The sequence below is a fragment of the Zootoca vivipara genome, chromosome 5 (assembly GCF_963506605.1).
Source record: "Zootoca vivipara chromosome 5, rZooViv1.1, whole genome shotgun sequence".
NCBI lineage: Eukaryota > Metazoa > Chordata > Lepidosauria > Squamata > Lacertidae > Zootoca > Zootoca vivipara.
In genome coordinates this window covers 57,467,790-57,495,623 of record NC_083280.1, presented here as the reverse complement: position 1 = coordinate 57,495,623, position 27,834 = coordinate 57,467,790, and the positions used below count along the sequence as shown (strand labels likewise).

The window sequence follows — 27,834 nt, the reverse complement described above, 5'->3', positions numbered from 1 at the left end:
CCTATACCTATAACAATAACAACATTAGCACATGATTATAAAAGTCTAATCAGAGGGGCTGAAGCAAAACTGGAAATAGAGTATTGTTTTTCAATAATAACAATAACAATAATAATTTATTATTTGTACCCTGCCCATGTGACTGGGTTGCCCCAGCCACTCTGGGCAGCTTCTAACAGAATATAACAGAACACAGAGAAACATCCTACATTAAAAACTTCCCAATACAGGGCTGCCTTCAGATGTTTTAATAGCCTTTCCCAGTCGTTATCACCAAGCCAGTAAAGGGTTTCTCTATGTGCGTGTGAGGTTTCTGTCAAAAGAATGGTTGCAGGCCCCAAAATTCTACCTTCCATCCTGCTAACACGCATACCACTTTTAGATTGCAAATTCAAGAGGGTCGGGATGACTATACCAAAAAGGGATAGTTTTTTGACATCATGGTCATTTGAACTGGAACAAGTTTATAAAGTGCCCGGGGGGGGGGGGAGTGGGGGTTGGACTGCATAGCTTTGCACAGTTTCTGTCATGCATATCAATAGACTTGTTGGCTCTTGGTCAGCATATTTTGAATGGAATGAAAAAGAAGTCCTTTTACAGCCTTGGTAAAAGTTATCAAGAAAGCAGGACAGTACTATGCACACAATTTACTTCTGCATTCCTCCACCCAGGGACAGTTTTAATACAGTTATTGAATATGTTGATAAAAGCAATTCGCTGAAAACAAAGCTCTTGGCATTTTTAAGACAAGTCCTCGAACCGTACGCATCCTTAGAATTCGTGTTCCATCCTATTTATGGAATTTGCTTACTACCCTGTTTCCCCTTTTTTAATACGTAGTCGTAAAGTAAGCCATGGCAGAGTTTTTAAGCATTTGAGAAGTATAAGACATACCCCGAAAATAAGGCATACTTCCGCGCTGCGGAAACCAACCCCCACAGGCACCTCCACTCACAGTCACTCCATGCGGCCGGCACTGCAGGAGTGCGATCAGCTGTGAAGTGGCGCTCCAAGAGCTCCGCTTAACAGCTGATCGCGCTCTCGCCTTGCTGGCTGCATTCCCGCGCTCCACCTTCTCGTCCACAGTCATCCCTGCCGCTTCCATGCTTGCCGCCACCACTGGGCTCACTGCTTCTTCCTTGCCTGGCCCGGCCAAGGAGCTTGGAGCGCCCTGCAGTGGCAGGCGGAGCGCCTGAGCCAGCGGCCTCCGCCTGGCCCGGCCAAGGACTCCTGCAGCCCCGCCACTCAGAACCGGTGGCTGCTGCAGCGCCGAGCACTCAAGAGAGCCCAGCAGCGCCCTGAGCCAGTGCCCTGAGCCGTAAAAACCGTACCAGTAATAAAAAAATAAGACATCCCACCGAAAGTAAGCCACCCTGTGTTTTTTTGAGGAAAAAAAGTTATAAGACAGTGTCTTAAAAAGGGGGAAACACGGTACTTCTAGGTGCCATAACAGCTACAAATGTAATGAATGGCACTGAAAAAGAATTATGCATTCATGCAGGACAGGTCTACAGACAGGCCTTAGTTGTGGCAGAGGTGAGCAAATTCTCAATGAGTTACAATCACTTGGCAAAGGTTTCTGACTCTCATTTGTTTAATACAGTCATACCTCGGGTTGCATTAGCTGCAGGTTGCGTATTTTCATGTTAAGTACTCGGCGGACCCGGACGTGTCTACTTCCGGGTTCCGCCGCATGCGCAGAAGTGCTCTATCGGCACTTTGCACATGCGCTCTATCACCACTCTGGATACGTACTTTTCGGGGTGCAAATGGCACCCCAGAACGGATCAGGTACGTATCCAGAGGTACCACTGTAATACTGTAGCAACTACAAAATGATTCTTTTAAAAAAAAGATGAATCCCTTATCTGTGTAACAGAAGTATATTCTGGGCATCCTAGCACATGGTTCATAGAGGTGAAGTATATAATAGTCCATCAGCATCATTTCCCCCCCCCCATCTAGCTCAGGTGGGTAGGCTTTAGGGTTCGAGTAAAATGTCACCCAGTCTAACCACTGAGGCACAGCACTCCACCACACAAGTTCCTCCAGGGTGTTCTCTCCAAATACCCAAAAGTCATTCTAGAGTGATCAGTGCACTCATTTGAAGTAATAAACCAGGGTGGTACCTGTGCTTCATAGTGGGTGTATCTAGAGGTGACTGCAAATGTACCTCAAATGTTGGTTCGTGTTGCTGCTTTTTATTGTTAGTGTTACAATCTCAAAATTTCAATAAATAGATCTATTTTTTAAATGCCATGGTGTTATGTACTGAGCTGAATCCTAGAACAATAGGATTCAGAATCAGCGGGAGCTACCCAATCCAACTCCAGGTGGAAGTGAATCCGCAACCTGATTGGCCTGCTGGAGCAGCCAATCAGGCGGCTGGCAGAAGTGAATCTGCTACCTGATTGGCCTGTAGGAGCAGCCAATCAGGCTGCAGGCAGAAGTCAATCCACAATATAATTGGCCCACAGGTGTAGCCCTGAAGTAGCCAATCACGCAAGGCCCATTGTGTAAATAATGTATATAAGCAGATGGTTTTGGGAAAAGAGCCATTCGTCTTCTCTTCTCCTCCTTGATGACTATGAGCTGAATAAAGAGCATGAAATTCACTCTCGACTCCGAGTATATTTCACTGGCGACGAGGATGGGATCCTGCTGAGCTGGCCGCCACCACGCACTGCACCGCAGCACCGCCACCTGCTGCACCGCTGCATCGCACCGTGCATCCAGGCTTCAGCTCCAGGACCCAAGGAACCCAGAATGGCAACCGACAGCAGCTTCTCGCCATTCAAACCAGCATCAGGAGACTGGGAAGGGTACGCCGCCCGTTTCAACTTCCTCCTGCAAGCGAAAGAAGTCACCAACGATGCCATGAAGAGGGCGACATTCTTCAGCGTCTGTGGAGAGGAGACGTTTGAAATCGCCCGGGCTCTCCTTGCACCTAGAGATGTCGCTACCGTCTCTTACAAAACAATAATGGAACGGCTGAAGGAGCACTTCTCACCACAGCCCTCGGTGGTAGCTTGCCGAAATGCCTTCTACGCAAAGCGGCAAGCCCCAGGGGAAACCATAACTGGGTTTGTGACCTCCCTCCGCCAAGCCGCCCGGTTATGCAACTTCTCAGAGTTGGAGAACATGCTTCGTGACCGCCTCGTCGGTGGCCTGAGGGACGAGATGTTGCAACGACGCCTCTACGCCAAAAAAGACCTCACGTTCCAGATTGCTCTGGAGGAAGCCCTGGCAACCGAAGCCGCCGAGAGGTCAACGCAAGAGGCACGACCGGCCCCGCCATCCCAACCGAGGGTCTACCACGAAGACCTCACCGACGAATCCGAATCTGACAGGGAGGAAGTACACCGAGTACAGCGGCGCACTCAAGCAGCACACACACCACAGCAGCCTCGACGAGAAGGAGGGAACTGTGCAAGCTGCGGGGAGAACCACGAGAGGAGGACCTGTCGTTTCCGCAACGCAGAGTGCAGGCAGTGCAGAAAATTGGGACACATCGCCCGGGTGTATCGGGCTCGACTCACCCGTCGACAAGCATCAGATGACCGACCCAGGAGCCCCAGGTCACACGGCACCATGCACCAAGGCAACTCGACAGAGATCACGGACTACCAGGTATTCCAGTTGCCCCATCCCAGCACAGAGAAAATTTATATAGAGGTACAGATAGAGGGAGCCCCATGCCGCATGGAGCTGGACACGGGTTCAACTCTATCCATAATCTCGGCCCGAACATTAAGGGAACTGTGCCCTAATGGGGGTCCCAAACTAAGGCCGGCCCCATTCACCCTCCGGGACTTCCAGAAACGTAAGGTCCCTACAATGGGGGTGGGGACCTTCAGGGTGCAATATCGAGGGCGAAAGCAACAATTGGACTTGCTGGTAGTTAAGGGCCCCTACGTTAGCTTACTGGGACTGGCATGGTTTGGACCTCTGGGGCTAGCCGTTACCGGGGTGAACCGCACTAGCTTACAAGTGGACGTGGACGCCATATGCAAAGAGTTTCCAGGGGTTTTCGATGGGGCATTGGGACGATATACAGGACCCCCCATTGCCCTACAGCTAGACCCCGCTGTACGACCCATCAGGCACAAGGCCCGCCGGGTCCCGTTCGCCCTGAAACCCCGCATAGACGAGGAATTGGACCGGCTCGTGGAGCAAGGAGTGCTGGAGCCGGTGCCCAACGCCCCCTGGGAAACTCCAATTGTCACACCCGTCAAGCCTAACGGTTCGGTCCGCATCTGTGCAGACTACAAATGCACCATAAACAAGGCTCTCACGGCCCATGCATACCCAGTGCCAGTAGTCAGCCATGTCCTCGCCACCCTGGCTGGGTCAAAAATCTTTGGCAAACTGGACTTGGCCCAAGCGTATCAACAGTTGCCTGTGGACGAAGCCACAGCAGAGGCTCAGACGATTGTGACGCACAGAGGGGCATTCAGAGTAAAGCGGCTGCAATTTGGCGTTAGCGTGGCACCAGGCATATTCCAGAATCTAATGGACTCTCTCCTTAAAGGGATTCCTGGCGTCACCCCCTTCTTCGATGATGTACTGATCGCCGGGCCCACACCAGAGGAATTTGAGGACCGCCTCCGCTCCGTCCTGCACCGTTTCCAGACGGCGGGCCTCAAGGTGAAGCGGGAAAAGTGTTTACTGGGAGTGCCGCAGATGGACTTTCTGGGATTTAAGGTGGACGCAGAAGGGGTCCATCCAACCGGTGACAAGGTACGGGCCATTTGTGAGGCCCCAGCGCCCAAGAGCAAGCCCGAACTTCAGTCATTCTTGGGACTATTGAACTTTTACCATGCCTTCCTTCCCCATAAGGCAGCGGTAGCGGAGCCCCTACACAGACTCCTAGATAAAAGGGCCCCTTGGGTGTGGGGCCAGCGACAAAGGGCCGCATTCCAGGCAGTCAAGGACTTGCTCGTCTCGAACTCGGTCTTGGCACACTTCGACGAGAGGCTGCCAGTGGTGCTGGCATGCGACGCCTCTCCCTATGGCATCGGCGCTGTCCTGGGACACCAACTCCCGGATGGAAGAGAGGTGCCGGTGGCATACTTCTCCCAGACGCTTGCTGCAGCCGAACGAAACTACTCACAGATTGACAAGGAGGGTCTGGCAATCGTGAAGGGCGTAAAAAAATTCCATGATTTCTTGTACGGGCGGCCCTTTACCATAGTGACTGACCACAAGCCGTTGCTTGGCCTGTTTGCCCCCGAGAAGCAGACCCCCCAAGTGTTGTCTCCACGTGTCCTCAGGTGGTCAATTTTCCTTGCCGGCTACCAGTATGCACTAATCCACCGCCCTGGGAAGGCGATGGGCCACGCAGACGCACTCAGCAGGCTACCACTACCAGAAACAGGCCCCGACCCAGCGCCTGCGCAAGAGGTTATGACCCTGGAGCTGCTTCCCGACCGACCCATTCAGGCACAAGAAGTTGCGCACCATTCCACAAAAGATAGGGTCATCTCCCGGGTCCTGGACTGGGTGTGGCGAGGATGGCCCAGCAGCAGCCCCGGGCCAGAATTCGCTGGCTACACAAACCGCAAACATGAACTGTCGGCCCACAAGGGGTGCCTGTTATGGGGAAGCAGGGTCGTTGTTCCCCAGCCCCTCCGCAAAAGGGTCCTCACAGCCCTACACGAGACACACCCAGGGGTAGTGAGGATGAAGGCCCTTGCCAGGAGTTATGTGTGGTGGCCGGGGATTGACAGAGAGATAGAGGCCTGGGTCCAACACTGCCAGACCTGCCAAGAATCCCGCCCGGATCCCCCAAGGGCCCCAGTCCAGCCCTGGGAGTCCGCCCGACATCCATGGTCACGCTTGCACGTGGACTTCGCTGGCCCCTTCCAGGGAAAAACATTCTTCATAGTGGTGGATTCCTACACCAAATGGCTGGAGGTCGCACTGGTACCGTCCACTTCTACGGCGGCAGCCATCCGGGTACTACGTAAGCTGTTTGCAACCCACGGGCTCCCTGACACCCTCGTCTCGGACAATGGAACCGCATTCACGTCAGAGGAGTTCCAGACCTTCACAGCGCAGAACGCCATCCGCCACATCCGCTCAGCACCATTCCACCCTGCCACCAATGGCCAAGCGGAGCGCATGGTGCGGACCACCAAGGACAGCCTCCGCCGCATAACACAAGGGGACTGGGAATACCGCCTTGCCGCATTTCTTCTAGCACAGCACAGCACCCCAAGCACAACGACGGGCCGGAGCCCAGCTGAACTACTCATGGGCCGGCGCCTTGCAACTAGACTGGACCGACTTCACCCCGACAGAGCTCAGGATGAGGTAGTGGAGGGGAAAGGCAGGAACCCCCGGACATTTGTGGCCCAGGACCCAGTGTATGCAAAGAATTTTGGGGCAGGCCCAGCATGGGTACCCGCCACAGTCACCAAGGTGACCGGTCCCGTGTCGTACGAGGTACTAACGGAAGGGGGCCAATGTTGGTGCCGCCACTGCGACCAGCTACGGCGACGATTCCCAGGAGGAACCCGGGAGGAGAGCGGGACAGAGGGGTCCCAAGGGGACAGCAGGGCAGTGAGGCCTGTAGAGCGAGAGGGGTGGGCAGGGGAAGCAGAAGCAGTAGGCACAGAGGGGCGCCCCGAGGCTGGAAGGACACCGGAACCAGAGTCACAACCTAGTGGTTCAGTGGCGCCAGACCAGACAGCCCCGGCACAGCCAGCAGCCTCGGAACACGAGCCAGAACCAGAACCCCTGACCAAGGAACACCCCAGGCCACAACGCACACGGAGGAGGCCAGCAGACCTTGGGGACTACGAATGCAACTTCCCGGGCAGGACTGGAACTTAGAGGGGAGGGGTGTTATGTTCTGAGCTGAATCCTAGAACAATAGGATTCAGAATCAGCGGGAGCTACCCAATCCAACTCCAGGTGGAAGTGAATCCGCAACCTGATTGGCCTGCTGGAGCAGCCAATCAGGCGGCTGGCAGAAGTGAATCTGCTACCTGATTGGCCTGTAGGAGCAGCCAATCAGGCTGCAGGCAGAAGTCAATCCACAATATAATTGGCCCACAGGTGTAGCCCTGAAGTAGCCAATCACGCAAGGCCCATTGTGTAAATAATGTATATAAGCAGATGGTTTTGGGAAAAGAGCCATTCGTCTTCTCTTCTCCTCCTTGATGACTATGAGCTGAATAAAGAGCATGAAATTCACTCTCGACTCCGAGTATATTTCACATATGCTAGGAAGGAACAATAAGGAAGTCTTTGTGCCCTTGGACATCTGGAGACATCTGTCTGTGCACTGTTGGAAACAGAATACTGGACAAAAGTGGACCTTTTGGCCTGATGCAGCAGGGCAGATCTCAAGTTAGCCACTGCATGAATGTATTCAGTAGAGAGAGAGAGAGAGAGAGAGAGAGAGAGAGCCATTTGTAAAATTTCTCTATTCACTGTTAAATTCCTTTATGTAATGGAAGTGAGAGAATGCTCCGGTTGAAGTGTGATTTTTAAGCCTGAAAGTGAAAAATCAGTCGGAAAGATACTCACAGCCTTTCAGTTTAATTTTTCTCCTCGGCCTAGCTCATCAGAAGAATTCTGCATGTGCACATTCTACTCCAATGCATTTGCCTTTCATTGAGCAATCAAGAAAGGCACTTCAAGCATTCCAAAAGCATTAAAATTAACTTTATACCCTTTCCTGCACATTTTATTCAGCATATCAATAAAGTTATGATTATTGCTTATGATTTATGAACGAGAAAGACAGACATGGAGGGTGGGGTTGTTGTTGTTGTTATTGTCATCGTCGTTCTTTCTTAAATTGATCCAGATGTGAGAAACTTCCTGATCTTTAAGGACAGCCAGTCTCAGAGAGAGATTTAGTGATATTCACAGCCTTTTGATACCTTAGAGATTTCAAGCTTTAGTGTGACCCCTTAAATCTGCTCTGGGAGTTTCCCTAACTCTCTGGAGCAAATTTACAGAAGGTGCACAGGGAAATGAGTGGGTGGATAAGTTCCATTGCACAGTTAAAACATATTGCACTAGTGGAACTTTGTGCTTGGATACTGCCACCCATTGTGTCTTTCCAGATCATCAATAAATACATAGGCCTCGGACCTATATACCTGAAGCATCTGTTAGCATAAATCCTCTACATGGCACAGATGCTGCATGTGGCTGATTGTTTACTTTATGAGACTGCTGTACTTTCCCACACAGGAGCTAGGCTGTAACTTGATCTCCTGTCATGTGATGTTTCTTTGTTCTGTTTCTACTTTCACTTCTGAACTGGAGAGTGATGGCGAACACACTTGAACCACACTCTCTAAATAAACGTAGATTAAAACCCTACGATTGTTTGCTGTCTTCTTAACCGAAGCCAGTGGCAGTAGTAAAGAATATTGGGATTGACACCCCATTATTCTAACAGTCTCCACCCCCATTGTTCAGCCCGGACACTGAGATCCAGTGCTGAAGGCCTTCTGGCGGTTCCCTCACTGCAAGAAGCAAAGCTACAGGGAACCAGGCAGAGGGCCTTCTTGGTAGCGGCGCCCGCCCTGTGGAACACACTCCCATCGGAGGTCAAGGAGATAAACAACTACGACATTTAGAAAACACCTAAAGGCAGCCCTGTTTAGGGAAGTTTTTAATATGTGATATTTTAATGTATTTTGGTATTTGTTGGAAGCTGCCCAGAGTGGTGGGGGAGGCCCAGCCAGATGGGCGGGGTATAAATAAATAAATAAATAATAGTTGTTCCTAATTCGATACATGGAAGCCAACTATTCTCCCAATGGCTTTCTTCCGATTCATTGATATCACATTTGTTCAGCACTCAGACAGAACGTAATCCGCAGTTGCCCCTTTTGGTTTCAACCATGGCAGTGCCTTGAAAGCTGCACTGAAACTTTTAACACATAGCTTCCTCAGGTTACACATTGAGAAAAAGCATTTTCAGCTCCCTTGCATGTCCCATCTTTTCAGGCTGAGCACTGCTTATATTCTGTGCTGGAATACACAGTGTGCAATCTTTTTGTAAAAAAGGGTAAAGAGCCCAGCTATAAAAGCTACACTTAGCTATAAAAGTGCAAAAAGCTAAGGCTACAGCAAAGCTACCCCTTTTGGACTTGTAGGACTAGCTTGTAAAGACTAAAAAGCACTCTTCAAACTGATCTTGATAAGAAATATCCATTTATATGTCATTCATTCCTGACTATGCCATATATCCTGGTTTGCAACGAGAAGGTTATAGACAGAGATGTAACTCTCCACCAGCTGCCTGTGCTAAAAGCCCATTGGTCCAGGCAACATACGGAGTGAAGTCCAGGAGTAAGAACGCTAGACTCCAAACAAGGGGCCTAGTTCTTTAAGGTATTCCACTCCTCAATGAAGGGGCAGAGCCTAGGAAGAAGGATCAAGCCTGGTTCCATAAAAGGCTTCTGTTCTGGCTTATACCGTACTTTATTGGAACATTTGTCACATAGAGCATTCCATGGTGCTGCAACTACTACCTCACTTTGTACTCTGTGTGCTGCTCTTGTTGAGGACAGACTTTCCATAGTTTTCATATGCATGGCTTGTATTCAGCACAGCACAAAAGCTTAGGTTCCGTCAGTGCAAAGATAGTCCTTGTACAATGGAACTTTTTCCCACTCTGCGGATGGGGTGAGGTGCACATGGGGGAGGGAGAGGAAGGATTCCCATGGCACGAGCAGGAATCCTTGCAATAACTTCTGCTAGTGCAACAGCTTATATAAATATGGCCCTGTTGATTCCTAGTTCACAGCAAAGTGGTAAAGAGCAAGATTGTATGTTTGCTTCCTCACTTTTCAGTAATGCATGAAATGGCATTTGAGTTATGAGCTTGAGAGATCAGTAGACCATTTAAATCTAGGTGGATTGCACTTTAACTTTTTTTAATATAACATTAAGCTAATCTTCAGTTGAAGATATTCCATTAGTCGGGCTACTGACTATGAAATGAAGGTAGCTAATTACAATTTTAATCTTTAGTTCTGTAATTATTTTAAATCACATTTGGTTTCTCCACCCATTCCATGTATAATACATAATTTAAATATGCTCTTTTAGGAGCAACCCACCTACAAAATTTATTTATCACATTTATTTCCTGCCTTTCCCCCCAAGGAAGTCAGTGCATTATACATGATTCTCTCATCTGAACATTTGATCCTCGCAACAACCCTGTGAGGTAGGTTAGGCTGGGAGATAGACTGTGGCCCAAGTTCACCCAGTGAGTTTCATGACCAAGTGGGGATTTGAACCTGGGCATCCCCAGTCCTGTCTGATGTCACTCTATTAATTATGCTTATGGGGGCCCAGTCTTAATAACTTCCCAAGCAATTACATGCTTCATTACAACTTAAACATTGAGTGTTTCTTTATGTGTGTTTTGTTTGAGAGGTGGCTTATTTTGAGGCTATCATAATATAGATGGAGTCCAACCAGTCTTAAACATGTTCACTCAGAAATCTCATTGAGCTCAGTGCTGTTTACTCAATAGATTGCACACTTAAGATTGCAGCCTAAGTGCCACCCTATACCTATTTAGTCAGAATAAAGCCCCATTGGATTCAGTAGATTTAATTGTGAGGATATGTCTTAGGACTGCAGCCTCAGGTATTTAAAATGCTATTCAAGGATATAGGATTGTCTCCCTAATGAAGTTAGATTCTCAAGTCATCATGTTCTGGAACATAGAACCCTAGTTGGAAATGGGAGCAGCCCATAATGGATTGAAAGATTATTGCATTCCATGCTGATGACCCATCTTAAGCTGCTTCAAATTAGTATCCATAGAATATATTGGGCCTTTCTAAAGTGTATTATGCCACTGTCATCCTGTCCTCAGTAATACATATTTAAAATTATAATAGCACGCCTATGAGAAGGTTGGACTTTCTTTAAACTGTTCAGTTTGTTTTCTAGAAGAGATGTGTCCTTTCACATTGTAATGGAATAGAGTTGGGACCAGAAGAAAATGTCAGACAGGAAATTTTTGTTGTTGTTTAGTCGTTTAGTCGTGTCCGACTCTTCGTGACCCCATGGACCATAGCACGCCAGGCACTCCTGTCTTGCACTGCCTCCCGCAATTTGGTCAAACTCATGTTCGTAGCTTCGAGAACACTGTCCAACCATCTTGTCCTCTGTCGTCCCCTTCTCCTAGTGCCCTCAATCTTTCCCAACATCAGGATCTTTTCCAAGGATTCTTCTCTTCTCATGAGGTGGCCAAAGTATTGGAGCCTCAGCTTCACGATCTGTCCTTCCAGGGAGCACTCAGGGCTGATTTCCTTAAGAATGGATAGGTTTGATCTTCTTGCAGTCCATGGGACTCTCAAGAGTCTCCTCCAGCACCATAATTCAAAAGCATCAATTCTTCGGCGATCAGCCTTCTTTATGGTCCAGCTCTCACTTCCATACATCACTACTGGGAAAACCATAGCTTTAACTATACGGACCTTTGTCGGCAAGGTGATTCAGACAGGAAATACTGGTTTAATATAAAATAATAATAATAATAGGAAATACTGCTTTAATATACTTAGGCAACTATGAGCCATTTATATTTAATTTTTGTCTGTATGACTTTATCATGAAAAAAATAGCTGTGTTAGCCTTCTGGAGACATCTGAAGGCAGCCCTGTTTAGGGAAGCTTTTAATGTTTAATAGATTATTGTATTTTAATATCCCTCTGGAAGCCACCCAGAGTGGCTGGGGAAACCCAGCCAGATGGGCGGGGTATAAATAAATTATTATTATTATTATTATTATTATTATTATTATCATCATCATCATCATTCTTAATTTCTCTGTGCCTTGCTCCGAATTGTGTGGACACACACTTCCCAATACTTTCTGCATCAGGGCTGTGGAATGGGTTGTATTCCCTCATGGGCCTCTTCTGAGGGGCCCAGGCTGATGTTGGGTGGTAGTGGGGGAAAGGGATAGGTGAAGGTGGCTTACCAGGTTAAAACTGGGCATGGACAGGGGCAAAGCAAGTGCAACAGTGGATGTGATTCTTACCTTTGTTTACATTCCAGTTAAGCAAAAATCAGGTCTCTACATGCACGCACACACACAAGAAGCTTTATTACAATTCAAGGACAAAGTCCAGCAAGACAAAAATGGCCTGAGGAAGGCTTAGATTGGGGCTGCTGAGTGGTTGTGGCTTGGGTAGAGTCCTGAGGGACTAAAAGGGAGGGATGAAATGCTGTATTCAGCTCTCAAGCCTGAGGCTCCCCATTTGTGTTCTAGGTATTTATTTGTTACAACATGATTTTGGCAAGTGTTGTATTAAGAATAATATGTAAAACATATATAGGACAGTTTTGCATATTTTTGTTGGCTTTAGGTTGCAGTCCTAAGTGTATTTATTAGAAAGTTATTCCTATTGAACACCGTGGGGTTTATTTCCAAATAAGCATGAACAGGAGCCATCAAAGGTGGTGTGTGCGATGAGACAAAATGACCAAGAAAGGGCCATGAGCTTGAAAAGAACCATCCTGCCATTGCCAGAGGAGGGGCACACCTTTCCCCCCAGATAATCTAATGAGCACCCAGCCACCTGAACCTACAAGCTATCAGATTTAGACCCCGAAAGGCTTCAGTTGCTTTAAATGGTGCACAGAAGGGGCAGGGTTGTGATGTGTGTCTTTTCCCACCTCACAAGATTCCTTCTTGGCATCTCTTTAGAAGAGCTGTCATAAGCTCTGAGGTTGGCAAATCTTGGACGATGTATCTGTCACTGGTTCCTTTCAGTTGTGAGGTCTGGAAGGAGCTAGCAGCAGTTGAAGTATCCAGAAACATTTAAGCTAATGAAACTGTGTCATGAATCTCTGCATTCAGGGCCAGCTGGGTGAGCCTTAAGTATTACGGTAGGCCTCCCAATGGAGCAAGACAACTATTTGAAGGAAGTTTTAGTCCACAGTGAAACCTGTGAATGCTCCCCACATGCCTCCCCCCCAATCAATTTAGAGTCCAGCACAGCTTCAACAAAACCTTTTGTTTCCTTCTCCACTCCCTTCCTCTGCTGTCCCCTACCAAGATCAGGGTGTTGCATACTTTATAAGATTGATATGGCTTTGCTTCTTTTGTAGGTGCTAAACCTGCCCCTGGGATATGCTTTGAGAGAGTCAATTCTGCAGGTGATCCTTACGGAAACTGTGGAAAGGATTCCAAAAGTTCGTTTGCCAAATGTGAACCCAGGTATATGCTCTTGTCGTGCCTAATTGGAAAAGAGGTTGGAACTGTGCCAATGTTAGATGCTAACATCATTAAAATGATTAACATTATTTCTTTTCCCTTTAGAGATGCTAAGTGTGGAAAAATTCAGTGTCAAGGGGGAGCAAATCGACCTGTAATTGGTACCAATGCTGTCTCCATAGAAACAAACATCCCATTACAAGAAGGAGGCAAAATTCTATGCCGTGGAACCCACGTATACCTGGGCGATGACATGCCTGACCCTGGTCTTGTCCTTGCTGGAACAAAATGTGAAGATGGAAAAGTAAGGTTGAAAAATATTATTCCCAATAATCCAGTCTGTGTGTCTAAAGGAAAACTCAGTCTTGGTCTTTACAAATGAAAGTCACACTTTCTGCATTTTGTAGTAAAGGTTTGGCAGGCCAAATGAAGATGCTTATGCAAACAATTATGCTGTTTAAGTATACTCAAGAGTTTTTTTGAGAATGAATGGAATCAGTTTGTTGTTTAGCCAGAAGGCCTGACTATCAATTTTTACATAAAAGTGCTGAAAAAGGAATTTATTGTGCCAGTGAAAGTCATTCTGTCTGAATTTTAACATGCTGCAGCCAACTATTGACAAATTATTTCTGAATAGAATTGAATGAAGAAAGAGTGAGTGATGGTGGCTAAATGTTGAGCTGCATATCTGCTTGATTATTAGTTCACCACTGAATGTAATTTACAGTATTTTCTGTATCCAGAAGAATCAGCTGTGCTGATGAGAGAGTTTAAGTTATTCACTTATAATATTTGCATACAATTTAATATGGAAAATCCCCGAGTAGTTTAATTTTCATAAAAGTCCATTTAAAATATCAGTATCACAGGATTATAACCAAAAGAACAAAGAAATATAAATTAGAAACAGTGCATCCATCAATAAAACATTCAGTGAAACATTAATAAAACAATAAAAAGATCAGTGTGGTGGACCTTATGAGCCAAGAAAAGTCTGCATAAATGAATGGGTCTCCAGGAGACATTTGTAACTTGCCACTATGACCTACTGAACAAAGAAAAAATTCACTATAATTGCTCCATCTACCTTTGCCTCTAGCCTCACCCACCACTGGCTTATAGCCCTCAGAAGGTTGGCCAGAACAGAATACTGCCCTAGGGCTAAAAAGGATTCTCCACAGAGATGTTAAATAGCACTGTGGACAAGGTGATGCCTTGTGGCAACTGGCAGTTTAATTGCCAGGAAGCCAAAACAGTCACCTAGTGCTATTCACTAGCACTGGCCTTATAAGTAAGAGTAGAGCCACCATAGAGCAGTACCCCTATCTCATGCATGCAGTTTAAGAGGATACTATTGCCAGCAGTATTAAAGGCTGCTGTGAGATCAAGCAGAGGCAACAGGGTTGCATTCGCCCATCCCTCTCCTGCAAAAAAGTAATCAATCAGAGCGACCAAACCAAGTCTGTCTCAAAACTAGGCATGAACCCAGATTGAAATGGGTTGAGATAATTAGAATAGTGTGTTTCTATACACATAAAGATAACTCATAGACAACCTAAACCCATTTGGGCTTAGACAGATTCAGTACTTGCAGATCCGAGGACATACATTCCGAAAAGTATTGCACTATACAACCATTTCTCCCAGAGTCTAATTGTGGACTGTTGAATTTATTTAAGAAATTGGGAAGGTGGGGCTACAAGCGCCATCAACTGCTGGACAGATCACCAATTAATACATTCCACAATGGCTATCAAGATTATACCTCAACATAGGCTTCAAGGAAGGAAACCAAGACACAAAATTAACACTCAAGCCCTTCAAAAACCTATTAAGTGGGATTGCTTCCAAACACCTCTTAAGGACCATCCGCTTTCGGAGTTCCCTGATAACATTGAGGAAAGCTGGACCCAAGCTAAAGACATCCCTTATTGCAGCCTGTGAACAAACTATTGGATACCAAACCAAGAAACAACAGGAGTGGTTTGATGAGAATGATAGTGAGATTGAACGCATTATTAAAAAGGAAGACCTTTCAGATCTGGCAGAGAGATAAAAACCTGTGCCAACGCTAAGGTTCAAAGAAGAACCAAAGAACTAAAGAACACCTGGTAGATAAAAGAAGCTCAAGAGATCCAGCACTTAGCTAACACTCATGATGCACAGTGTTTCTTTAAAGCCACAAGGACCATCTATGGACCAATAAATCATGGCATATGCCCCCTACTCTCAACAGGTGGTACCACACTTCTAAAAGATAAAGAACAGATACATCAAAGAGATGGAAAGCTCTTCAATCTGAATAGGCTGAAAGCAAAGAGTAAGGTTACCATAACTTCTGTCATAGAGCTTCAATATGCTGATGACAACGTAGTGTGTGCATGCTCAGAGGATGACTTCCAAACCATCTTAAATATCTTGGCAGAAGCTTATGAAAAGCTTGGCCTATCGCTCAACATCCAAAAAATCAAAATGCTGCACCAACAAGCACAAAACAACCCCTCTGCAGCACCACAAATCCAACTCAATGGTGTAACGGAGAGTGTTCGATCACTTCTCCTACCTGGACAGTTATATTTCCACAAGGGCCAACATTGATGCTGAAATCCAGCATCGCATGAGCTCTGTGAGTGCAGCTTTCTCCTGGTTGAAGTGCAGAGTATTGAGGAGCAGGGAATTCAGAGGAAAACCAAAATGCTTGTTTACAAAGCTATTGTACAACCAACCTTACTGTATGCTCATGAAACATGGGTCACGTATAAACACCACCTCCAACTCCTCGAAAGATTCCATCAATGGTGTCTCTGAAAAATGTTACATATCACTTGGGAAGACAGGCGAACTAATGCCAGTGTACTGGAAGAAGCAAAGATCACCAGTCTCAAAGCAATGATTCATCAACATCAATTTCGTTGGACTGGTCATGTTGTTCGGATGCCTGATTATCGTCTTCTAAAGCAACTACTCTAAGGACGCGGGTGACACTGTGGGTTAAACCACAGAGCCTAGGGCTTGCCAATCAGAAGGTTGGCAGTTCGAATCCCCGCGACGGGGTGAGCTCCCATTGCTTGGTCCCAGCTCCTGCCAACCTAGCAGTTCGAAAACACCTCAAAGTGCAAGTAGATAAATAGGTACCACTCCGGCGGGAAGGTAAGCGGTGTTTACGTGTGCTACTCTGGTTCACCAGAAGTGGCTTAGTCATGCTGGCCACGTGACCTGGAAGCTGTACGCCGGCTCCCTCGGCCAATAAAGCGAGATGAGCGCCGCAACCCCAGAGTCGGTCACGACTGGACCTAATGGTAAGGGGTCCCTTTACCTTTACCTTTACCTTTAAAGCAACTACTCTATTCCGAAGTTACAAATGGAAAGTGCAATGCTGGTGGTCAACAAAAGAGGTTTAAAGACTGTCTCAAGGCAAATCTTTAAAAAGTAGTATAAAAACCGACAACTGGGAAACACTGGCCTATGAGTGCTCCAATTGGAGAACAGCCTTTACCAAAGGTGTTGTGGACGTTGAAGACGCTCAAACTCAGGACAAAAGGGAGAAGCGTATTAAGAGGAAGGCACATCTGGCAAACCCTCACCTTGATCAACTTTCGCCCGGAAACCTATGTCCCCACTGTGGAAAGATGTGTAGATCCAGAATTAGCCTCCACAGTCACTAACGGACTCATGTGTTCATGGAAGACAATCTTATTCGGCTACAAGTGATCACCACATAAGCAGTTTTTTTGCAAAAATTAATTCACACGTTGCTGTACTGTATTTCCTGGAGCTCATGGTGTTTCGTATTGGCTTACAGAAAATACCTTGGCCTGACAAATAATAACATTATATACGTAGTGGCTTTTGACTGATACTTCCGTCTGCTTGTTCATTAGCTATTTGCTTTGGCATGCTTCAAATCTGGGGACGTTGCCAAGATGAACAGCAGCTTCTGCAAGACAAAGGCAAAGCCTTTCAGTTCTAAGGGAAAAAGAAGCATATTGCTTAATGTATCTGTGCACAGATTTTGCCAGGATTTCTATGTACAGTGGTAATCCAAGAAAACAAAATTATGAAAAGACATGGGAAACTACAGCTAAGAATTTGAAACAAGCAGTGTTAAAGGGGACTTCTGTGTTATTGACAGATTGCATTTCAAGAGAAGACGTGGGTATATTTTGTCAAAGCCTCAAAACTTATGATTGCTTTTGAGGTTTCAATAGTTCCCACTGTAGTTAGTTCCCACTGGCAGCAAACTTTAAACATAATGTGATTATGAGTTCAGTTTTATGTTCCAGGTTGCTCCAATGCAATGAGAATTGTACAGGAGCAAAACTCTACTCCTTTTGACAAAAACAAAGTGCAGAAGAGCATTGTAATTTATGGTTATAAAACTATATTTAAAACATTTGTTCAAAGAGACTGCTAGAAGGGAGTCCTCTGGTACGAAATCAGTATTTGTGGAGACTGGCATAAGCTAGAAAGACCAATGAATTGACTGAATAGAAGGCAGAGCCTTATATATACTTAGGTAAAGGTAAAGGGGCCCCTGACCATCAGGTCCAGTCGTGTCCGACTCTGGGGTTGCGGCGCTCATCTCGCTCTATAGGCCGAGGGAGCCGGCGTTTGTCCGCAGACAGCTTCCGGGTCATGTGGCCAGCATGACAAAGCTGCTTCTGGCGAACCAGAGCAGCGCACGGAAACGCCGTTTACCTTCCTGCCGGGGTGGTCCCTATTTATCTACTTGCACTTTGATGTGCTGTCGAACTGCTAGGTGGGCAGGAGCTGGGACCGAACAATGGGAGCTCACCCCGTTGCAGGGATTCGAACCGCCGACCTTCTGATCAGCAAGCCCTAGACTTTGTGGTTTAACCCACAGTGCCACCTAGGTCCTATACACACACACACACACACACACACACACACACACACACATATATATATATACACACACACACACACACACACACACACACACTAAAACATTACCAATTTTGTATTTGAATGGCTGATGTGTGAAACTGAAACATATTAGATCTATAAGCATAAACTGAATTAGTTCTGTCAAAATGTAACCATCCCCACTTTACTTACAAGCTTTTAGTAGGCTGCAGATAGGGTGGCTATGTGTCCTATTTTACAAGATTACTCCTCTTGTTTAGAGATTTGTCAGAGGACAGTCCTCTGTTTGAAGGAGTCCACTATTTGCAGGGCTCTGCACTACAAGTCCAGGGAGCACAAGTTGTCCATCAGTCAGAATCTGGACAGAAGACTGTGCATGAGATGTATTTCTGTTTAAGTAATATTTATTCCTAAATTTGCAAGTACCGTATATATAGAAATTAGCAGCAACAAATTTTATGCAAATCTATGTACTTTTTGGTGATGTCTTTCATACTCTTTAGTGATATGTGAATGGCTATCCTAGTTACCAGTCTCAGCTCTAAGTATGCATGATTTTAACAGCTGCCATTTTAATGTGAACAGAATTCTGTGTACCATTGAATTCTAGGTTACTTGTTTGTGAACCATGCTGTAATTACGGTATACCACCTTCCTTATACCATGTTCCTTCCTTATGTGTTTTGATGCTGCTTCACTTTCTTCCCATTTTTCCTCTTGCCCATAGGGAATATCTGCCTTGCTTAAGCAGCCTTGTTGTCTTATACTTCACCCCACACCCCACACCCTTCTTATATGATTGTGATTGACTTTTATTCCTGCTGAAATAAGCCCCAAATTTAGAGGTGTGCAGGTGCTATATGTCATATATCTGACTGTTGACCTGGCATCTAATACTCATTCCAGCAGCATATAGTCTTTTCTCAACTTGGATGATTTATCAGACAACCTGTAAATGGGTCGTTTTAGTTTGCATTGTGCTCTGCTTTTATTGTGGTGTCAATCTTGCTTTGTCCTGGCCTTTCAGCTACAGTGGAATAGTGAAGTTAACTCTCTGTAACAATTGCATAAAGTCTCAAATGAATGCTTTTGATTACATGCCACTCCCTGTTTGTTCATTTCTCCAGAGATAAAATGTAAATGCATCTTTTTTAGCCCAATGCGAAGATTATGGCTATATCTAAAGTGCAACTCTGCATGCATGGGATTCCAAGAGGAAATTAGTTTGTGAATAGGTGGAGGGATACTGCCATAACTTTCTGAATGTAGTACTGGAGTAGCCAACATGAGGCCCACCAGAGGACCTCATGTTAGACAACTCATTGTGCCTGGCCAAAGGCCAGGTGGCTGATGGGAGGACATGATGTTGGCTAATCCTGAGTAGATGAGCTCTATTTCTGGCCCATTTGGGGACTCTGCCTGGGCCATATCCTTTACCAGCCCTTCTCCATTCGCTCCCTGACTTTGTCTGCCTGGACTATGTCTTTGAACTGTTACAAGATTGCTTGCCCAGATAGAGGCTGAAGAAATGTGTGAGGGAAAGTGTAGAAACATCTGGTTTTTGTGTGCCTTGAATTTAGCCAGCTGGAAGTGGGGTTTGGGGAGTGGTGGGCAGATATTGCACCTGCTTTCAACAATGCAAATGATTTTAGCATATGAGGTGAACACTTTCTCCATATCTCTTCCCTCCTGTATTGCTTTGTTTTTTGCTTCAAGCGAGAAATTGCATAAGTAGGGATTGGACATTGCCCTAGAGCTTCCAGCTGATGGATTATGTTGCCTCTGTGCTGGAGGACAGCGCCACCCCAGGTTTCATGCTGATACATGCTTCCCACTTCTTTATCAAGTGAGAAGTTCCAGGGGCAGTGCCATTCGTTTAATTACCTTTGGATGAAATAGCAATGGGGTAAAACTTTCAGATATTTGCTTTATTAACAAATATGCAGGCAGCACATAGGTGAAGATGTAAGCAAGCGCTCCTATAGCGGACAGCAGATTCACAGGAAGTAACTTGTGCAGTCCTTGCAATGCTGTGCTCTAGTTCCGAACTACCGTAACTCTGGCTAAGGATTCTCAGCTCTCTATCTCTGTCAGTTCACAACTGCAAACTGCCCTCTCACACACAGAGGTTCAGACACACATGCACACACACTGCAGAGAACCAGTGTGAGTGAGAAGCTGCCTCTGCAGGTGAATTTCCTACTCATAGAAAATCCTAAAGCCATTAAAGAAACATTAAGGTTCTTTTGTCAAAGCCATTATTTCAATCAAGTAATGCTTTTAGGCAAAACTGCAGTGATAGATCCATTTACTGTGATCAGGCAGCTCAAATGAACCAGAGTGAAAACCTCATTTAAAAAAATAAAAGCTAAAATTTACCTTTTTTTGCCAGCTACCTGGTTGTTCACCTGAAGCTGTAACAGGAAAGACCAAAGATACGGTCCTGCAAGTTTGCAGCAGGTGGATGCTGGTGCCCAGAATTTTCCTTAAAGTGTTTCCTTTTTTAAAAAAGGCAAAAGATTAATATATAAATTAATATAGCACTTAAAGCAAGGGAAACAGCCCACCTAACATGCAATTTACAAAGTTGAACTGACAATGAACACCCTGTGATTTACTGTATTATGGTCTACCTTCATTCATAGTGAACCCTAGCAACCAAATGCAAGGGTATTGACACACCCATTTTTGCAACTTAAAATACCTGGCACATATTCTGTTGAATGCTTTGGGACAATCACAGAGGAGGAAATAGTCTGAGAGCAGCCATCTTGTGATATCTAGAGGGATTTGACCCTTTAATTGTAGCCTGGAGAATAAAATTCTAATATCAAACTATTTGGGCCCCTACTGTGTTATTCTAGTACCACATTGTTGGTGTAGTTATAATTGTTAAATAAAAGTTGTACCAGTTATTCTTTATAGCTGTCTTAAATGAGTCTAAACTTGAAATCAGAGTAGACAATTTTATGATGGGTATTAGTAAAAGGATATATTACCATATTTCACTGCATACCGGTCGCCACCGTGTAATAGTCACACACCCTTTCTGGACCCCGAAATTGGTCCCAGCGCATTCCCTGCATAATAGTCGCTAGGGTAATTCTGAGGCAAGCTGCGGGTCCACACCGGGGGGGGCACTCCTGTGGCTCCTGAGGCAGCAAGGGCTGGAGTTTGGGCCCCCATTGGCTTGCCCCCGAGTAGAAGTAGCTGGAGATGTTAGGTAAAGGCAGGCCCAGGCTGCTGCTGCTGCTGCTATTGCTGCCACCTTGGGTCTCATGGAGTCAAGAGGCAAGGAGGCAGCTTGGTCACGGTGCCATGGGCTCTCGCTGTGCGCTCTGGCCTTGAGGCGAGGCAAAGCCAGACCTAGGTTGCTGCTGCTGCTGCCATTCGCCTTTGGCTCCCTAAGGGTCACCCCAGCCAAGAATAGGGAGCAGTGGGTGAGCGACCACCTCTGCTGCCCATCCGCAACCCCTTCCCTCTGCCTCCATCCCGTAATTCACCACATAATGGTCGCACCCCCTTTTTGGAAAGGAAAAATCAGCACAAAAAATGTGACCATTACGCATTGAAATACAGTAATTATAATTGATCCTCTATAGACCAATGTGCCTGTTTTTAAAAAGCCCAAGTTTCAGAGTCCAAATCCCATTGTTAGGCATATTTACTGAATCATAAGAATTGGGGTTTTAAACCTTCTTTTTATGTTTCTGCTCCTTAAGGCAGCTGGGACACCTTTCCCCCTTTTCAATAAAACAGAGCGTAGAATGCAAGGTTAGTTTAAAATGGTGTGCCCAGGGCCGGTGCTAGGGTTTTTTGCACCCTAGGCGAGATCACCTTCTGCCCCCCCCCCCAATTTCCCAGAGTTATTGACCTTTTTTAGAAAAAATAAAAGTGGAATAATAAATAAATAAATAAATAAAATAGAGAATAGAAAAATAAAAATAGAAAATAGAAAATAGAAAAAAAGAAAAAGTAGAAAAAATAAAATAAAATAAAAAATAAAATAAAAAACAGCTGAGAGGCGCGGCGAAGTGGCTCCAGGCTTGCGTTCCCCGCGCGCCTCCGGAGCTTCGTGTGGAGAGCGCGAGCCTGGGGCCGCCTCTACTGCACCTGTCAGCTGTTGAGTGGTTTCAGGCCGCTCTCCGGAGGCATGCACGCGCCTCGTGCAGCACCGGGGGGCGCGGGTGGTGGCGGGCGGAGGGCAGGCTGGCCAGCGCCCCCTCCATTTTTGCGCCCTAGGCAGCTGCCTAGTTTGCCTTAATGGACGCACCGGCCCTGGGTTTGCCCAAAGGTCTAAGGCTTGCATTATGCTTATTAGAAATGATAAGAAATACAGGTGAATGTTCTTAGTTGAAAAATACAGCAAGAGCAACCTCAGAAACATATCCAAGGCTGATAGCTATGTTAAGGCATGTCTGTTCCATCCTGATGCAGAGAGAGGAACAGGAAACAAACCTTCCTGCCTGCCTCCACGAAGGTGATTGGGTGTGATCTAGCCTTCTCTAGCAATTTACAGCTATGTGGACATTAACCCCTTCAGTTACTAACTAGCATAGACATGCATTGTTGGGGTTGACTGCAAAATCTCCCACATTTTAAGCATTTCTGGAAAGCACAGCACAGAAAAAAGTAAAACAAGCACATACATTGTCTGGCAATAGTAAGCCTGCTCTTCTTTTCTTGTATAGATCTGCCTTAACCGCCGCTGCCAAAATACCAGCGTATTTGGGGTTCATGAATGTGCAACAAAATGTCATGGACGTGGAGTAAGTATTACAGATCCAATTTTTTACAGTCAGTCAACACCCAGCTGAGCAATGAATTGTTCATTGGTTACAGCTTTTGAAATCTATGATGCTTTGTCATAAATCTGTCAAAGCTTTTTTCCAAGTATCCTTCCAAAAAGATCAATTTGAATGCCCTTTTTAGTGTCCAAGAAAGGAAATGTGGTTTTTACCCAACACAGAAATACCTATCAGTAGCACCTTAGAGACCAACTAAGTTTGTCATTGGTATGAGTTTTCGTGTGCATGCACACTTCTTGTAAACAGAAAACAGAAATACCTATGTTTACAATATCCTTATATTTCTAAAAATTAATTTCCTGAGGTTTACACATCATTATCTTTCTACAAATTGATGTTCTCTGGCTAAAAAACAGAATTTCATTCTCTTTTACATAATTTTGAACCTAACGTTAATTCAAAAACTTCCTGTTAATGTTTCACATATTACAGTCTGATTTGGGCTTGAAACCTTAGTTATGTAACTGAGCTTAGATATTTTAAAAAATGAATACCTTGTTATTTATTTATTTATTTATTTATATTTCTGTATATGGCCCTTCCAACATGTTGCCAGGGCAGTTTACATTAAACTTTAAAAATATAAATACAACCTGCATAATAGACCAAAAAGGCAGGAAGATCTCAAAAACAACATAAGAACAAGCAAGCAAGATTAAAATTTTGTTGAAAAAGCCTTGGAATTTTGTTTGAAAGGCCTCTCTCTGGTAATCATCTGCCTCAACCTGCAGATCTTAAAAGTGACTAAATAATGTATTATAAATTATGTGGTCTCACTCCAGTAATTGATGTTAAGCATCTTAGTGTTAAACTCAGGTGCCTGCCCTTTTGCACAAATTCTCTGAATTCCTTAAGACATTTAGATTAGCTCCCAGCATTTACCTGTTTTTACTGCCATTTCTTAAAGCATGAGGTCAGGTGGAAACTCAGCTATAATTTTGTGGATTGTGGATTCGAGTCTCACTTGATCATCCAATGATTGGCTTTTTTAAAACAACCCATGCAGCTTTAAAGGTATACTTTCTTCAGTGGACTGAGGAAGTAGCAGGCAAGTGGGCATAAATGATGAAAAGACAATAGACAGCCTTTAAGTTTTTAATACAAAATCCAAGTAGGGGTCCCAGTGTTCTCCCTGAAGAACTACCTACGTCCTTTTGCAACTTCCAGACAATTCTGTGGCTACAGTTCCACCGTTGCTTTTTAATTCTGCAGTTGACTTTTTTTAGTTTTATTAGGAGATACATTTTGAACAAAGTTTCTGTGGAACAGTGCAGCCTGCAATCACATCAAGAAGTAGTGTTGCCCTATTTTAATAACTTTTAATTATTATTGAGTAGTTTTCAGACAGACAGTGGACAGGCCTCATGTTCATGTACTGTTTTCCATACTCATGTGCATATTTCCCTTTGTTGTTAAGGTCTGCAACAATAAAAAAAATTGCCATTGTGAGGCCCACTGGGCTCCTCCCTTTTGTGACAAGGCAGGATTTGGTGGCAGTGTAGACAGCGGGCCAGTTAGACAATCTGGTAAGTAAATGACTTAACTGCAGAGCAAGCTTTATTATGAAGCAAAAGCCATATGGTGTTTGCTGTGGGCACCAAGTTTACAGAGGACTCCAGAGTTCGTGTCCATTTCTGGATTTCCTGTTCCCTGGTTCGTTTGTTATCTCGGTCAGCTCTCTTGCAGATTGAAAATGATTGTGCAAGTGGTCCACTTATGTGAGCAATGTGATGTTGTGGGAATAAGCTCAAGCAAGATCACAGATAAAGTCTATGAAAATCAGGGCACACATTACGTGTGTTTTCTTCTGAGTTACTGCCAAACTATAGTAGCAATCATAGATGTGCTAATAGAAAACGCTGTTTCAAACTCTTGAAGTACTTACCGGTAATTACTGGGTATTCATCAAGATAATAGTTTAACCTGGGTGAAAACTGTGCTTTTTGCGGCCTTGTCAAAGGCATTGATAGTCCTGGCAGAGCAGGATGTGCTAGACAAGGATGTTTTTCTTGCGTCAGGCAGAGCCCTAAACAGTCTTGTGCCCCCTTTCCAGGTGGAGGGGCCAATCCCATCCACCAGACTGCCCCTGTGTGTGGTTGATGACAGTTGGGTCTGACCTGTTCTCCTTCAGAGGCTTGTCTTCCTGGCCTCTGACTTGTGAAAACTTACTCTAAGGGTGCAGTCTTCTGGGTTGTTTACAATCCTCTTTTAAAATTTTGCTTCCTGCAGTTGTGAGTGGCCTTTCCTTCTGTGTGAGAGCTTTTTTCCTGGTTTTTTACTATGCCATTTGCTTGAACAAGAGCTCACTCACCTGGGGGTACAGATAGCCACCAACCCATTCCTGCATGTGCCTCAGGCTGGAAAGGGTGGTGGTGATGGAGATGACAGCCTGGGTGGTGACTTCCCAGTCCATGGACTTGATGGCGTTGCTTCACTTGCCAGGGGTGCATGGTCTCTTGCCACTACCTGGTGTCATGGGGACAGCACCACTTCAGGTTTCTACAGCAACAGCTGCATTAGATTTGGGTCATCTGTGCTTGAAGTTCCACAGGATTTGACTTCCCTCTTTTAACTTTATCCTATGCTCTGATGTCTGTGGCTGTACTCCTAGTTTAACTAATGTGACCGAAGAATCCAACCGACATTTACATATACAGCTAGGATTTGGCTTGGAAATGATATCACTTTTTGTATGAACAGTGCTATTGAAAAGCAAATTAGATTGCATTTACTGCATACTAGTTCCTGTAATGAATTGTAATGCTGAGCTTGTGACATCATAATAATATCCATATCAATGCAGTGGCATTACAATTTCACAGCAAGATATAGCTGACCAAAAGGGGAACTGTGTGTGAGAGGGAGACCTTTGGTATAATAATCACACACACAGGAGTTCAACAAGCAAATAAGACCACAGTACTAAACTCATTTCAAAGCAGTCCTACTAACAGGGCCAGCTTCAGCTTTGAGGGGCTCTCACCACTGGATAACTTTTAGCTCTACTTGAGAGTAAATAAATCAAGTAATGTGCATGCATGTGTGAAACAGCCCATATTTCCAAGTGAATAATGAATATAGTCAATGTACACACTCCCGTTTTGTCTGCATCTTGTTCATTCCCTTGTTTGGGAAGTGGTATGCGCATTGTGTTTGCCACAATCCATACCTATCCTGTACCTGCCCGGATGTTTCTTATGAAATACTGTGTTATGGCAGATTTTCCCCTCCCTAAACCCACTTTGATATAAATTAAGAAAAAGAAGTAATCTAGGTGCATTTTAAGCCAGGAACTGGGGCGGCTTGCCTATTGACTCTAGTGGCGTGGGTCGGCAGGGAGGCGCTGTGCGGAAACCACGCTGCGCCCGCCCACCAGCTGCAGGAAGAAATGGGGTGGGGGCGCCGGAGCGATCTGCGCACCACGGCGCCCGACCTGCTTAAGACGGCCCTGGCCAGGAATGTATACCATCGCCATAGTACGTAGGGATGCTAATCTATATCATGGTTGTGTGTGAACTGTAAGGTATTTACAGTAGCTAGAAAAGGGAAACTGATTTCAAGTAATTCATACGTCAAGATTAACTACCTTCATTTTATGCTTTGTTTTATTTTTAGAAGAGCTGCATTTCACATTAACATGTCCTGCTACTTTCAACAATCTGTTTGCAATGACAAAACTGTGCTTTGTAAAATAGGGGTTTCTAAAGATGCTAGTAGGTGGGGCGCTGCGCGGCGAAGCCGGGCGGGGGCGCCGGAGCGATCTCCGCCCCTCAGCGCCAGGGCGCCCGACCTGCTCGAGACTGCCTGACTCAGAACTATTTCCCACACTTGCTATATCTTTTTGACACCTCAAATAATATACAAGAGAGTTGTCATGTGAAGACAAATTATTTTTAATTGCTTATTCTGAGTTCCATGCAATTGGTTTAGCTTTTACTACTGAAGCTCTGCCCTGAAGAAAAGTGCTGTGGGATGTCCTGCTGTTACCCATTTTCTCCTGTTTCCTATCAACCCCCATTAATATTTACAGCAGAGATACCAAAAAACAAGGGCAAGAATAGGTGTGGAGGGTGTCAGTGTTGAAACACAGGACCTCTTCTTGCTATGGGGCAGCATGGTTGCCATTTATTTCCCCACAGTATTTTTCCATGGAGTTACTAAACTCTGCTATAGTAGTAACATGGGCTATGAAAACAAAGTTGGAGAAATGGACTCATCTGAGAATAGCCACACCTTTTCAGGGCGGTTGAGGGGGGCGGGGTCCATAGTGGTAGTTTTGCCATGGCTCCTCCATATAATTTATGCATTCCTACATTATAGGAGCAAAGGGGATTGAGACACAAGGGAGCAGCAACAATGCCACTTCCCCTAATATATACAAGTTAGCTGAGTAAAACAAAAGATTTGTTTTTGACTGAAGGTTAGTTATACTGCAGACATCAGGTAGACAAGACTCGTCCGGTCATAAAAACTGTGGATTTGTTTGTTTGGTTTCAGATAAAAGAAGCTTAATAATAGGGCTACTCATTACCACCCTGTGCCTTCTGGTTGCTGGTTCACTTATGTACATCAAAAGGAAGATCTTGATTAGATTGTTCTTTATTAATAAGAAGACTACAATAGAGAAACTAAGGTATGATATACAAGTACCCTCTTTTGTAAAAAGAACCATGATAGAGATCACACAAGGTTATTATACGCTGAAGTCTAAAAATCTTCAAGGACAGCAGCAGGAAAGGCAGCTTTTCCTCTTATGGCTGCTGCAGATAAGATGATGCTTCATACTGAGATTGAGGATGTTTTGCTTCTACCAAGGGGAATTGTATTGGGTGCAGAGAACACAGCTTTCCCAAGTGCTTACATGGGACCACCATTGTCTCCCCCATACAATTTCCACTGGGAGCAATGTAATACCATCAGGTC

General features: G+C 45.2%; 1 protein-coding gene across 4 annotated transcripts in view; it reads left to right on the top strand.

Moving 5' to 3' along the window:
• The window catches only part of ADAM12 (ADAM metallopeptidase domain 12), a 183,539-nt gene that overhangs the window by 148,732 nt on the left and 6,973 nt on the right, over positions 1 to 27,834 (top strand). For 2 of the 4 annotated variants that reach the window (XM_035137598.1, XM_035137597.2), the window contains exons 15-19: positions 13,111 to 13,219; positions 13,322 to 13,520; positions 22,795 to 22,872; positions 24,329 to 24,437; positions 27,409 to 27,544. In XM_035137598.1, coding sequence (XP_034993489.1) covers positions 13,111 to 13,219; positions 13,322 to 13,520; positions 22,795 to 22,872; positions 24,329 to 24,437; positions 27,409 to 27,544 — 631 coding nt within the window. Of the gene's footprint in view, positions 1 to 13,110; positions 13,521 to 22,794; positions 22,873 to 24,328; positions 24,438 to 27,408; positions 27,545 to 27,834 lie in introns of all 4 variants that reach the window. The other 2 variants (XM_035137596.1, XM_035137595.2) reach the window with 1 other exon arrangement.